Source organism: Chlorocebus sabaeus, chromosome 27 (genome assembly GCF_047675955.1).
Source record: "Chlorocebus sabaeus isolate Y175 chromosome 27, mChlSab1.0.hap1, whole genome shotgun sequence".
NCBI classification, from domain to species: Eukaryota; Metazoa; Chordata; class Mammalia; order Primates; family Cercopithecidae; genus Chlorocebus; species Chlorocebus sabaeus.
Window position 1 is genome coordinate 26,397,048 of NC_132930.1, and position 15,455 is coordinate 26,412,502.

Genomic DNA, 15,455 nt, shown 5'->3' on the forward strand with positions numbered 1-15,455 from the left:
TGTTTTTTTATCTCTGGGTTCAGAAGAGAGAAAAAGAAAAAAATGAAGTAGGGAGGGAAAGGTGCTGTCTTTTTAAATTCCCCAGAGTCACTTGAGCTGGAGGAGTTTGCAACAAATGGGGGTGGGTGCAACAATAATGGCCACTCACCTCTTTGTATCTCTCTGAACTTTTGTGTTCAGAAGTGACATTCAGGGCCAGGCCTGGTGGCTGACGCCTGTAATCCTGGCACTTTCTAGATGGATCACTTGAAGCCAGCAGTTCAAGACCAGCCTGGGCCAACATGGTGAAACTCCATCTCTACTAAAAATACAAAAATTAGTTAGGTGTGGTGGCAGGCGCCTGTAATCCCAGCTACTCTGGAGGCTAAGGCAGGAGAATCACTTGAACCTAGGAGGCGGAGGCTGCAGTGAGCTGAGATTGCACCAATGCACTCCAGCCTGGATGACAGAGCGAGACTCTGTCAAAAAAAAACCCAAAAAACAAAAAACAAAAAAACATTGACATTCAGCGATCGAGCACAGAGTACTGATATTTGAAGGACAGAGTCCTTTTTGCTCAACCCCCCAAACTGTAAGCTATTTCAGGAACCTATGCACTGCTGCCTGCCTTGCAGATGTGCAGTGAGGGATAGATAGTTGCTACTGTCCTAAGTGCTGAAATTGACAGAAATTAACCACAACTTACATTCCAAACCTTCCTCTAGAAGTTTCAAGCCTTCAATAGACTCCAGAAGTAGTTAGGTAAGACAGATTCTGCCAGTGCAATTGTTGCCTGCATGGAGAGACAGATTACTCGTGCTTCCTGCTCCACCATCTTCCCCAACCTGACCTCCTAGAGTTTTCAATATACATTTTAACCTAATCTTCCTCCATCCTCAAATAACATTATACTGCTCCACGTGTAGTGTAGGTAACTTACAACAACAGAATAACTCCACTTCCTCCCATCCCTCATTACATTGGTGCCGTTCATTTCACTTGTCTCTATGCTCTAATCTCCCAAGACATTGTTACTCTTACTTTAAACAAACTGTTATCTGTCAGATCAATTAAGAATGAAAAAATAAAAGATTTTATTTTACCTTCATTTATTCCTTCTCCAATGCTCTCCCTTTATGTAGGTCTAAGTTTCTGACTTATGTCATTTCTTTTTCCTTGAAGAACTTCTTTTAATATTCTTTGCATGCTGTTCTGCTTGCAATGAATTCTCTCATTTTTTGTTGACTAAAAAATTTCTGTTTCACTTTTGAAGGATAATTTTTCTGTACCTAAAATTATAGCTTGGTGCATTTTAAATGCACCAAGAAAAGAGACTACATTCTTTTCTTGGTTGGTTGGTTTCTGTCTTTTCTTTTCTTTCTTTTTTTTTTTTTTTTTCATGTAGAGATAGGGTCTCGCTATGTTGCCCAAGCTGCTCTTGAACTACCATGGAGGGCTCAAGTGGTCCCCAACCCTCAGCCTCCCAAAGTGCTGGAATTATAGGCGTGAGTTACTATGTCTGGCAGGTTTCTGATGAGAAGTCCACTGTGATTATTATCCTTGTTCCTATGTAGGTAAAAAATTTTTTTCTCTCACTTCTTTAAATATTTTCTCTTTGTCTTTGCGTTGTTGCAGTTTGAGTATGATATGCCTAGTCATATGCATTTTGGTATTTATCCTGTTTGATCCATCCTCAGCTTCCTGGATTGTATGTCGGTCATTAATTTTGAAAATTTTTTTACCATTATTATTTCAAATATTTCTTCTGCTCTGTTTTGTCTTTCTTCTTCTTCTGGTACCAATTACACATAGTTACACTTTTGAAATGTCCCAAAGTTCTTGTATGTTCTGTTCTGGTTTCAGTTATTTCTTCTCTTTGCATATCAGTTTGGGAAGTTTCTGTTGAACTATTTTCAAGCTCATGGGTTCTTTCCTTGGCCATGTCCAATCTATTAATGAGCCCATCAAAGGCACTCTTCATTTATATTATAATATTTTTTATTCCTAGCATTTCTTTATTATTCTTTCATCTATCTTATATTGCCCATTTGCTCTTGCATGTTGTCTACTTTTTTCATCAGAGTCCTTAACACATTAATCATAGTTATTTTAAATTTCCTGTCTGATAACTCCAAAATCTATGTCATATCTCAGTCTGATTCCAATGCTTGCCTTGTCTCTTCAGACTATGTTTCCTCTTGTCTTTTAGTATGCCTTGCAATTTTTTATTGAAATCTGGGGTGATGCATTGGGTAATACAAACTGAAGTAAATAGACATTTAATGTTAAGTTTTATGTTAATCTGGCTAGAAGTTGGACTGTGTTTAATGTTTGCTATAGCTAGAGGGGCTAGAGGTTTCAAATTCCGTTAGTGTTCTCTAGTCTCCCCTGTTGATTTTGGGATTCTCTGAGAACCCTTCCTCAGTTAGAGTCTGTGTCTTGGAGCTTTTCCAGCTGCAATCCACTGCTATTATACTAGAATTATGTTGGTGTAGTAGAAAGGAGTGGGAAGGGAAAGTGTTTTGTAATTTTTTTTTTTTTTTTTTTTTGAGACAGGGTCTCACTGTCACCCAGGCTGGAGTGCTGCGGTGCGATCTCGGCTGACTGCATCCTCTGCCTCCCAGGCTTAAGCAATTCTCCTGCCTCAGTGCTCACACCCACCCTGGCTTCTCTGCTGAGTAGCTGGAACTACAGGCGCCTGCCACCATGCCGGCTAATTTTTGTATTTTTTGTAGCGATGGGGTTTCACCATGTTGCCCAGGCTGCTCTTGAACTCCTTGGCTCAAGTGATGTGCCCATCTTGGCTTTCCAAAGTGCTGGAATTATAGGTGTGAGGCATTGTGCCTGGGCTGTTTTGTAATCCTGTAATTAAATCTTAGTCTTTTAATAGGCCTATGTCCCTGAGCTGTGACCTTCACAAATGTTTGTTAGCTTTTTAAAATTTCCTTAGGTAGACAAAAAGGCTAGTGGGCTGGGTGTAGGTGAAACGCCCATTTCCAAGTTGGGATAAGGCTCCCATAAAGTCTTTTCCCTGGAAAGTAGGACTTCTATGTGGACAATGTTCTGGGCATGCTTCACAATGGTTCCTCTTCCTCTTTCTCTGCCCGAGCCATGGGGGCATCTTTCTTGGCTTTTCATTGTGCAAACTGAGTGGGTTTCTGGAGGAAAACCCATTAAAGTCTGGGGGTCTCTCTAACATTAAAATACCCAGGAGTTTCTCATCATCTAGACAGTTCATACTCGGCCTCTAGAAATTTGTCAAAGTAACCACTTAAGTGTTTCTACCAATTTATGGTCCTGGTTGCTTCTGCTCAAAGTAAGCAGATCTCTGCTGTGACTCTTTGAACTTGCATGTCTCTTCAGATGTCAGCATGGTAATTTACCCTGCAACCTGGTTCTCTAATGGCTCTAAGAAAAGCCATTGGTTTTCAGTTTGTTCAGCTTTTCTTCTTGTAAGAATGGGAGCAGTAACTTCCAAGCTCTTTACATGCCAGAGCTGAAACTGGTAATTCCATCTTGGGCTGTTTTTTATTTAGTATCTTGGCTGAGTTTTCAGGGGGAGGGAAGTGTGTGCAATTTCCTAAACTTCCACTTGGAATTCCCCAATATGATAGCTCTTACCCCTTACAGATCCAGAATTTAATATCGGAGTTGCACAAACTACTAAGGATGTATATTCTATGTGTATGTTTGTATACTTGGGGCATGGCAAGTAGTTTGAGAACGCTGTAGATTTACCTGGGCCAGACATCCAGTCTCGACTTCCATATATCTCCATGCTAAGAAAGGGCCAATAATGAAACGCTGAGTCTCTTGGTATCAATGTCATTTTACACACTGTGTCCATGATGTCCTTGAAATATTTGAATATTCCCTTTTCCCCAGTGTATGGCTATCTAAGTAAATGGCTATGGATCAACTGAGGGAAGGACTTGGGGAATTATTACTGTGTACACTTCTTCTGATGCTGCAGAGTTCTTTCTTCTAGGGACAGTCCCTCCCCGTCCAATTAAACATATTCTAGGTCCAAAAACTGGTTCAAGTCCAGAAACTGGGCTTGTGATCATGACTTTGTATCACAACATCAGCCTTTAACCTCTTGATCATCCATTCTTGGTTTAATTTGGTTGTTCAGATTGAAGACTTTCTTTGATGGTTGCCCATTTATTTTGCTCCAGATGGCTTATTCATCATCTCCAAAACATCTGTGGGTAAAGCCCCATGAACTGCCACTCTTGCCTTACAGTGTCCATTTGGCTTTTGAAGTTTGAATGCCATCATGTCACTTCAATGTCACAAGGTTCTATCATCTCTACTGCTCTCAGTGAACCCAGTTTTGATATGGTTTCTTCTGCCTTCACCCTGGACTACAGAGAGAACCACTGCTGAGTCTTAGAGTGATGCTGATTCCTCTCTAACCAGATCATTCCTAACTGATTTGGTAAGCGGTATATTCTCTGAAGTTTCCTTTGAAATATATTGATCTGTTGAATTTTCCATTTTTATATAAGTATATTCACTCTAGCATGCTCACTTCTTTGAGCCATTTAGTCCTCCCTTACAATGTAAACCAAAGCAGTTTTGGCATCTCTATGTAACCTGGTGTACTGTGAGCCATTGATTTCTCTGTGCTTCTAGATGACATCCTAAGTGTGTTCACACTATCACCCAGGATCCTTGCATGAGTGTTAAATCCTGTATGCTAGGAGAGTATTACCAACTTGATAAATTCTCCCTTATCTAACTGTATGCTCCACTTCCCCACCCTGCCATTCATAACCTTCAGAATTCGGTCGTTGGCCAGACGTGGTGGCTCATGCCTGTAATCTCAGCACTTTGGGAGGCTGAGGCAGGCAGATCACCTGAGGTTGGGAGTTCAAGACCAGCCTGACCAACATGGAGAAATCCCGTCTCTACTAAAAATACAAAATTAGCTGGGCATGGTGATGCATGCCTATAATCCCAGCTACTCAGGAGGCTGAGGCAGGAGAAACACTTGAACCCAGGAGGTGGAGGTTGCAGTGATCCAAGATCGCACCATTGCACTCCAGTCTGGGCAACAAGAGTGAAGCTCTGTCTCAAAAAAAAAAAAAAAAAAAGAATTTGGTCCTGTGCCTACTCTCCTGGTTCCTGCTGGTACCTGTTCGCTGGACCCTACAGCTTCTTTGAGTAGGATTACATGCCAATATTATGAGTCCTCTGATGTTGTATTAGTCTGTTCCCATGCTGCTAATAAAGACATTCCTAAGACTGGGTAATTTTTAAAGGAAAGAGGTTTAATGGACTCACAATTCCACATGGCTGGGGGCGCCTCACAATCATGGCAGAAGGCAAAGGAGGAGCAAAGGCACATCTTACATGGTGGCAGGCAAGAGAGCATGTGCAGGGGAACTCCCCTTTATAAAACCATCAGCTCTCCTGAGACTTATTCACTATCACTAGAACAGAATGGGAAAGATTCACCCCCATGACTCAGTTGCCCCCCCACCAGGTTTCTCCCATGACACATGGAAATCATGGGAGCATCAGTTCAAGATGAGATTTGGGTTAGGACACAGCCACACCATATCAGATGTCCTTGGAATATCATATGTAGTGATATGACTTTGTATCATGTGATACTTATATCATATACTTTTTTCTGCCTTCCCCCTCTAAGAAATGGCAGTCAAAGGAGCTTTACTCATGGAAGTTTTGGAGACAATAAATTAAATAAGGCATCTGGAAGAAAATAAATGGGCAACCGTCAAGGGAGGTTCTCAATCTGAACAACCAAGTTAAGCCAAAGATGGATGCTTATGATACACTTTTATTATATGTAGTGATGTCCCTGGAATATCATATGCAGTGACTTCCTGGTTTATGTATCCTGAAAAGGGCGGTAGATGTTATTCTGCAGAGAGGAAAACTCTGCATCATTTTATAAGAGAAGAACATGAGCTTTTAATATGGAAAGGTAGGGTACTTTGGCAGACTCGGTGGGTTGAGGGGGATCCAGGTATTGAAAATTTTTGAAGTACATCTACCCAAATGTCCCCACCCATGTGTCAGAGTCCCACTCTTTCCCATCCAGGGTCATAACCTTGGTATATCACAATTGCCTAAGTGGAGAGTTTAATCTTCTTTGGATGTTTCCACTTAATTTTCTGCTACTATTATGTTTGAGTCCTGGAACTGCTTTTCAGTTTTCTCTGCCTTCCCACTGCAAGAAATGAAAACTTTTTTAGATGCTCCCTCATAGGATTTCTGGTTTTCATGCTTAGTTTTGAATTGCAGACAAATCACTTCCAGCCTTTCATTATCTCTCCCCAAAATATTAATTCTACTTAGCAAGTAGCCATCAAATTCTAGGGAGCTTATAGTTATTAGTTCCCCCATATGTGAGAGCTGCATGCCTTTTGCAGTACACCACATGCTTTTTTCCCAGTAAGCTATATGTGAAAGTTTTAACAACTGCCCTGCTTCCTTGTGTCCTACCTCCACCACAGATTCATTGCCAACCAGCAATGGGTGACCAACTCCAAAATCCAATCATAATGTCTGCTTTCCTTCTGGCACCACTTCTGGCACCAAATCTTTTAGGTCAGCTTCCATGAAAACCAGACTCTGAGGCAAAGATTAGCATTTAGGAAGTTTATTAAGAAGTACACTTGGGATCAATATCAGTGGAAAGGAAAGATAAAAGTAGAATCAGATAAGGAAAAGTTGACTGTGATGCTGTTGCATAACAATGAATTTGACTGGCCTTTATCCCTGATTCATGGGATTGGTTCATTTTAAGTCCTTGGGGCCTCCTAAGTCGTAAGAGTATCTTTGTTGCTCTCTTTAGGGAATATGCAGTGACTTCCTGGTTTATGTATCCCGGTTTTTGTATTCCCTTTATTCTCTTTATGTATTCTATTTATTCTCTTTAGGTTTATGTATTCCCTTTATTCCCTAAAGAGAGTTACTCTCTTTACGCTGGGCCCTTGGACCACATCTGAATTAGTGCTAAGGAGATAACTCAGGATGGAGACTGGTCATCCCAGAAAGAGCAACCAAGTGATTAAAGAGCTGAAGCTTTGAGCCCATGTTATCAGCCCAATCTCTTGACCTTTAAGCAGGGAAAGGAGGCTGAAAATTGAGTTGAATCATGAAGCCAATGATTCAGTCAATCAATCATGGCTACATAATGAAACCCCAGTGAAAACTGCAGACACTGAAGCTCAGTGGAACACCCTGGTTTGTAAGGACATGGATGTGAGGGAGGGTCACATGTTCTAATTCCATGGGGAGAGGACACAAAAGCTCTGATTTGTTTCCTTTATAATAAAACAGCAACCATAAGTATAGTGCTTTCCTGAGGTTTGTAAGTTATTCTAGTAAATTATCAAATATGATGGAGTTGTGAGAAACTCTGAATTTGTAGTCAGTCGGGCAGAAGTGCTGGTGGCCTGCAGACCCCTGAACTTATGGATGGTGTCTGGAGTGGGGACATCTTCAGTCTTGTTTGGGACTGTGTCCTTAACTTATGGGATTGGAGGTAACTCTGGATTGTTACTGGCCAAATTGCTTTGGGGTACATCAGATGCCATTATAACAAAGGCTTCAGCTGATCCCACAGAGGGTTCAGATGCTCTGAAGCTCACAGTTGTCCTGAGTTGGTAGACAGGCCAGGCCTTTATACCTGTAGAATGTGTTCAGGTTGCCCCTGGGCATGGCAGGTTTCTTTAGCCACAGAAGTTCCGGAAGAGGGCTGACATGAGGATTGTGTGCAAGTGGCAAGCACTCCCAGAGCTGAGGGATGTCTCATTATGGAAGTGAGACTGTGATGGCAAGCCACAGCGCCACTATCATTTGTAACTATTTCTGTCTCTTACATACTAAAGAGAGGATAAGGTGATTAAAAATAGTACTGAAAATTCTTTCAAATTTGTAAGCATTTTGTCGCTAAAGAGGATTCAAACAGGGAGACTGGTGGATTGATCCTGGCAAATCCTTATGAGTGATCATATTGTTTTCCCACTTAAATCTCATTTCTGTTTTCCTCTTGTTTTAGGAAGGATAAAGCCTTACCTCCTCAGCAGGACTCCTCAGATGGGGCATGATTTGCCCTGTTCTTGCATCTGCAGGATCACAGATGACAAATTCCTCATCTCAACACATCCATGTTGTTTTCTCTGTCTGTGGGTCGCATTTGACTTTTTAAAGCTTCAGGGCCTTTGCACAGGCTGTTTCCTCTGCTTGGAATGCTTTCTGCTCTCTCTGCCTGGACAATTTGCATTTTTTTTTTTTTTTTTTTTTGAGATGGAGTTTCGCTCCTGTTGCCCAGGCTGGAGTGCAAGGGCATGATCTTGGCTCACCACAACCTCCACCTCCTGGGTTCAAGCCATTCTCCCGCCTTAGCCTCCCGAGTAGCTGGGATTACAGGTATGCGCCACCACGCCCAGCTAATTTTGTAATTTTAGGGGAGACAGGGTTTCTCCATATTGGTCAGGCTGGTCTTGAACTCCCAACCTCAGGTTATCTGCCTGCCTTGGCCTCCCAAAGTGCTGGGATTGCATTCATTTTTAAGGTTTTTGTCTAAATGTTTCTTTCTCAGAGAGGCATTCCGTAACCCTCAATCTAGATCAAGGCCACTTGTTTTATGCTCTCACAACGCCTGTCCTCTGTAGCTGGCCTTTTCAGCACTTATCATAGTGATAACAACATAGTTATTTATGTGTTTAGCTGTTCAGTGCCTGTCTTTCTCCCTCTGCCAAGTTTTATGAAGGCAAGAACTATGGCTATTTTCTTCTTTCCTCTTTCCCCAGCACTTAACTCAATGCCTGACATGCGAGCTTAATACATATTTGTTGAGCGAATAAATAAATGGTAATAGTGATACTGTACAATGGTCAGTAGTGCAGCTCTGGAGTTGGACTGGGTTCAAATCATCCAAATCCCCACTTGTCCACTGAGAGTTCTGTAAACTAGTTCTCTACATGGACAATGCAGAAATTTTATCAGTTCATGTTCATCTTGTTAGACTGGGAGAACTTATCCTCAGTAACCACACCTTAGACAGATAAAGTAGAATGAGAATATCTATTTATCAGCCACAGCAGAACATAGCAATTAAGCACACACACTGTCTGGGCTGACTCTCAGAACTGTCATCTTGGCCACAATACTTGCCTCTTTGAGTAACAGTTTCCTCAGCTGTTGGACTAAACTTGAAGTTGCTGTAAGTCTCCATTAGGCTCAAATGTGTGAGGAACAGCATCTGGCTCATAGTGTTTTGTATGCGTTTGCTATTAGCAATTATTTTTTATTGATTTAGGTTGGCTTGAGATCTGTAGCTGGTTAGCTGCATAAGTCATTTTCTCCAGGTGGGAAAGTCCATGCCATAGACCAGAGGGTTGTCTGGTAGAGAAAGAGGAAGAGTAAGGGAAATAGGATATTCTCTGGAAATATTTCCAGCCAAGTTGTGGAGGGCCTGGTTGGTGCCCTTTCTCTACTCTAGGGATAATGATGTCTGAAAATCCCGGGTGGATCATTTAGAATTCTGCCCTTCTTCCCAAGGAGTGTGCACAACCCGGCAGCTTCTGGCCACTTGTTTCCCTTATTCTAGATTCCACAGAGGCCACTATCCTTTGATAAGTAGGGCCTTTCTCTTTCCTTCCTTTCTTCCTTCCTTCCCTCCCTCCCTTCCTTCCTTCCTTCCTTCCTTCCTTCCTTCCTTCCTTCCTTCCTTCCTTCCTTCCTTCCTTCCTTCCTTCCTTCCTTCTCTTCCTTCTCTTCCTCTCTCTCTCTCTCTCTCTCTCTCGCATTCTCTTTCTCTCTTTCTCCATCTTTCTGATGGAGTCTTGCTCTGTTGCCCAGACTGGAGTGCAATGGCACAATCTTGGCTCACTGCAAACCTCTACTTCCTAGGTTCAAGCAATTCTCCTGCCTTCAGCCTCCCGAGTTGCTGGGATTACAGGCATGTGCCACCACGCCTGGCTAATTTTTGTATTTTTAGTAGAGACGGGGTTTCACCATGTTGGTCAGGCTGGTCCCGAACTCCTGACCTCGTGATCTGCCTGTCTCGGCCTCCCAAAGTACTGGAATTACAGGTGTGAACCACTGCACCTGCCCAGGGCCTTTCTTTAATCATTCAGGTCACAACACAACTGATGAGGTTATGTTTTTTTTTTTTTTAAGCTATACCCTAGGCCCAAGGGAAAAGTCTCATCACCTTGATTTCAGTTCCTCTTTTACCATTTATGAGAGGCTGACATCTCTTAGAGTGGAGCACTTCTGCAGGTGGAATTCTAACTTTTTTCCCTGATTATTTCTCCAAAATTTTAGAGCACTTTATGGTAGTCATCAAACTGGAAACCTGAAGACTGGGATTTTAATACTTGAAGTGAAATCTGTATTTTATTCTGACTTCGATACCAACTGCTTGTGTGAACTTTGATAAGACCTAGGGGTTCAGGTTCCCTCATTTGTAAAATTAAGCAAAAAGAGAAAAATCAGATGGAAATTCTTGCAGGTTTACAATCCAGTGATTACACATCATGATCTGAAAAAAGTCAATATAATCGTCCCTCAGTATCCATTGGGGATTGGTTCCAGGAGAAACTGCCAACACTAAAGTCCATGGATGTTCAAGTGTCTGATATAAAATAGCACAGTATTTGCATATAACCTACGCACATTCTTCTGTACACTTAATCATCACTAGATCACTTCTAATACCTAATACAATGTAATTGCTATGGAAATAGCTGTTATACTGTATTGTTTAAAAGAAAAGAGCAAGAAAAAGTCTGTACATGTTCAGTACAGATGCAATCATCCATTTTTAAAGAAAAATATATTTTTGATTTGCAGTTGATTGAATCCAGGGATAAGGAACCCACAGATAATAGGCCAACTCATCATTTTCAGATTTTTCCTATACATAATTATGATAAAGTGTAACTTATAAATTAGGCACATTAAGATATTAAAAACTAAAAATAAAACATTTATAACAATATACAGACAGTCCTGACTTACAATTGTTTGACAAAATTTTTTGACTTTACGATGGGTTTATCGGTATATTAACTGCATGTTCAACTTACAATGTTTTCAATTTACGATGGGTTTATGATGGACATCACCCCATCATAAGTCAAGGAGCATCTATACTGTAATAAAAGCAATGTGAATGTGGTCTCTCTCTCAGGATATCTTACTGTATTGTGAAAGCAAAACCAGTGACAAAGTGGGGACTACTGTACATTTACGATAGAAAGCTGTACTGAATATTTGACAAGTGAAAAAGATACTCATTTTTCTTTGTGTTGACTTTGCCATGTGGATTTGGTACAAACAAATAAAAACCCTCCTTATCAGTTGCTGGCTGGGCGCAGTGTCTCACGCCTGTAATCCCAGCACTTTGGGAGGCCGAGGTGGGCAGATCACTTGAGGTCTGGAGTTTGAGACCAGCCTGGCCAACATGGCGACACCTCCTCTCTACTAAAAATACCAAAATTAGCCGGGCGCGTAGCCGGGCGGGGTGGCGGGAGCTTGTAATCCCAGCTACGACGGAGGCTGAGGCAGGAGAATGGCTTAAACCCGGGGGGCGGAGGTTGCAGTGAGCTGAGATCGTACCACTGTCCCCCAGCCTGGACGACAGAGCAAGACTCTGTCTCAAAACAAACCAACCAACCCCTCATCAGTTGCAGTATTTAAGTTGTGTTTAATCCTAGCAATTGCAGTCCTGAGACTTTGATGAGAACCAGAGTATGATCTTCCACGGCAGCCAAACCAAGTCATTCCATGAACAACAGAGATCACCCTGCTGCAGATAGTCCACAGATCTTTTCTTGTGCATTTCTTCTGGGAACGAATGCAACTGAGGAAGCAGAGAGATTCTACGGGGAGAGATCCACAAAATTCCTTAGAGTTATCTTGCCCCACCTCCTTGTTACGGCTTTAGGTACAGCCCTTATGGCCGTGAGATTTAACCTTCTGCAGCCTTTGCGTCCATGTCTGCAAAATAACAACTACCTTGCAGGGTGTTATTTAACACTGTGAAAGTGCATTAATAGGCACAGAAAGAAAAACAAAAAAACAAACAAAAAAGCAAATTGTGCCCTCACTGCGAATTCTCTGTATTCTAGCTAAAAACATCTATAGCTTGAGTGCATGGGTGTCCGTGCTGGGCAAGAAAAGGGCAAACTAGATCATGACAAGCCTTAACATTTTCTCACTTCAGTTTCCTCACTGCAATGGATTTTTTTTTTTTTTTTTTCCCAAGTCGGAGTCTTGTTCTGTCGCCTAGGCTGGAGTGCACTGGCGTGATCTCATCGCAATCTCTGCCTCCCAGGTTCAAGCGATTCTCCTGCCTCAGCCTACCGAGTAGCTCGGATTACAGGCGTGCGCCACCACGCCCGGCTCATTTTTGTATTTTTAGTAGAGACGGGGTTTCACTATGTTGGCCAGGCTGGTCTCGAACTCCTGACCTCGTGATCCGCCTGCCTCGATCTCCCAAAGTGTTGGGATTACAGGCGTGAACCACCGCGCGCGGTCCCTCACTGCAACTGAGAGTAGCGGGGTGGCCTCAAGTTCCAGATCTGGAGTTACTAAATAGCTGGGTTCCAATCCCGGCTCTGCCACTTATTAGTTGTACGATCTTCGTTTCTCAACCTCTCTGGGTCTGAGATTCCCTTAAAGCCGGGGTAATAGAGACGAATAGGATTTCCTAACTAGGACTAGACTTCCTCAATTTCTCGACTCAGAAGGGCAAGGATAGACTGAAATGGAAAGTGAAGGCCTTCAGGCTTTTCCTAACAACCGCTCCTAGGAGGCGAAAGCTACGGGAAGAGGGAGGAGACCCAAGAAAGGTCGGACCAATGAGGCAGCGGGCGGGACAGGAGTTCCCGCCTTTGGGCGGCGTGCGCGCGCACCTCGCTCACACGCACACTCGCACGCTCGCACGCACGCACGCTGCGGAAGCGCGCGCGCGCGCGCAGGCCCAGCCCTCGTCGCCGCCGCCATTTTAGCTCCTGGTTCCGGCCGCACCGTGTGGGCTGTAGTAGCGGGAGGGGTGGGGGTCCTCCAGAGTTAAGTGGCTGTCCTCCACTGTGCCCATACAGCAGCTAGCTTTCTTCCTTAATAACCGCCCGTTCGAAGAGTGCGAGGATGTCCAAGCGGCACCGGTTGGACCTAGGGGAGGATTACCCCTCCGGCAAGAAGCGTGCGGGGACCGATGGGTAAGCCAGGCCGGGGGCGCGAGGCAGCAGCTCGGGCTTTGTTGGGGTCCTGGCAGGGAGCGGGCTGGGACTGGCCTGGCCGAGCGGGTCCTGGAGCCCGAGCCTTTGTTTCTTTCTGGGCTGGGTTCACCAGCGGCGGGTCGGAGAAGCGCGGCGCCCGTTCGGCCCGGCAAGGGCGCGGGGAGTTGCGTGCGGCGGGGCCGGTGCCCAGCCCAGTCCGGAGGGTGGAGAGGCCTGCAGCGGCCTTGGGGGCGCCTCCTCCCCCAGGCCGAACCGAGCAGGAGTCACTTTCGAGGGCGTGGGGCGGGAGTGAACCGCGGACCTCGTGGCCTCGGTTCCCGAGGAAGGCCTGGATCCGGGGGAGAGAGTGGGGGAGGGCGCGGCGGGAGTATTCGCTTCCAAGGGCACCAGGCACTTCCCAGGCGGAGGGGCCTTGGGGAGGGCCTGAGTGGGGGCGCGGCCAGGCACTCCAGACGGGAAAGGCGGAGGGCGGAAAGTGAGAGCAGCGCGTGGATCCTAATGTAGGCTGGGGTGGGGGTGGCGGGAGTTGAGAGAAGCCAGCAAATGGGGAGTTCTCTGGGGAAGTGGGAGTAGAGGACCTGCCGGGAGAAAGGAAAAGGTGGAGTAAAATACCTGGTGGGCTGGAAGGCTGGTGTTTTGGGGCGACTGAGTTTATAGTTTGGCGGGAGAGAGCGTGTCTCGGTCCATTCAAACACTTCAAAGTAGATACTAGCAAACTTCCGCCCTCTGCCTACGCTCCCGCCATCTCCTCTATTTCCTGCTTTGGTTAAAACTGGTTACCGAACATCATCCCGTGGGGAGGGATTAGAAGGCATTCTTTTTTTTTCTTTTTCATCTTTTATTTTCTGTGCATGTCCCACTTTTCTTCATAAGTAGCTTTTGAAATACAGGGATCATGTTCAAAACGTGTTTTTAGTATTTATGGCGAAACACCGCCCATGTGGAGGTTGAGAGTTGAAATACTTACACAAACTCATGATGTTCCAGATTCTTTTCCTTAAAGATACAGAGGAATTTAGCAGTTAACTTAAGCAGTTTTATGAAAATCTATTTCTTTCCCGTGTGTGTTTTCATTGCTGAAGTACAAAGACCTATTTGGATAATTCAGGCAAAACCCACAAAAGCCCGAATATCCAAATACTTTGCATAATTTTATCATTTTATTGTGTACTTGTGATATGGAATCACTGTGTCAAGTCCCCTTGTCTAGCTTTTTTGAAATTTTCAGCTGAAGTTCTTCATTGAAATTGATTTCTAGGGGTATGTTTAGTGTCATTGTAGAGTATAAGCCAGGATAGGATGTACTTTCTGAGACCTTCCCATATGTTGAATTATTCAATACAAAGCAAAAGCATGTCACAGTTTTGTGAGTTGTTTAGTTGGTGATATTAGGCATTGTAAAAAGACAATAACACTGTAAGACAGACTCTCCTTAGGGTATCACTGTCCCCCACCGTTACCCCCCACAAAACGTTAAATGCCTCTGAGCTGTATGTCACAGATTCTCAGAGCTGGGAGCAACTTAAAAAAGACTATACAGCTCCACTCAAGGAATGAGAAATGGAGAACAGTTAAGGTGGCTTGGGCAAGTTTACAGCAGGATCTGGAACCCTGCCTTTATCATTTTCACTCAGCAGCACACAGTTCAGTACTGTAGTTAAGACTCATTACAGCCTATTTTAATGACATTTATAATGGGTTGGTAAAGTAGGGAACGCTTAGTTCTTGATTTCTCTGAAGCAAAAATAAATTGCTGTCATCTGGAACTGATGTCTCTAACAGGAGGTCAGATTGGAACAAAATATTCTGGGAGGGAATGAATGAATTCATTTGTATTTGTGCACATGTGCACCTTTTAAAATGCTTCCCTTGGGATTAGTGGTCCCACCATATGTATGTGCAATTGTGTACTATCTCTTGCAAAAACAGATACCCTTAGTAAACATGTCGACTTTCGGGGTCTAATGGTAGCTTTATGATTCCCTCGTATATTATTTAGAATTTGCCTATGGATAAAGAGTTCATCTTTGGAATAATGCTCAAGTTATAAGAAATTGTAGAGGGAAGTTTTAATACTCATTTCTATGTCATTTGAGTGCCATTTATCATAGAACTGGCTTTATTTAACAGTGGACTTAACAGTGTTTATCAGCATCAGGATTTTTTTTTCATACTCCATAATTTTAAGTCACTTGTTGACTGCCATGCAATCCTGCAGATTTTTTTTTTTTTGCCCTGATAGTC

The 15,455-nt window shown here is 43.5% G+C and overlaps 1 protein-coding gene across 3 annotated transcripts in view; it reads left to right on the plus strand.

Moving 5' to 3' along the window:
• DHX15 (DEAH-box helicase 15) overlaps nucleotides 1-15,455 on the plus strand; it is a 97,779-nt gene that overhangs the window by 27,745 nt on the left and 54,579 nt on the right. The window contains exon 1 of one of the 3 annotated variants that reach the window (XM_008017742.3): nucleotides 12,959-13,190. The exons of the other annotated variants lie outside the window; for them this stretch is intronic. Within the exon in view, the coding sequence (XP_008015933.1) occupies nucleotides 13,120-13,190 (71 nt within the window). The 5' untranslated portion in view covers nucleotides 12,959-13,119. Of the gene's footprint in view, nucleotides 1-12,958; nucleotides 13,191-15,455 lie in introns of those variants that run through there. 3 annotated transcript variants of the gene reach the window in all.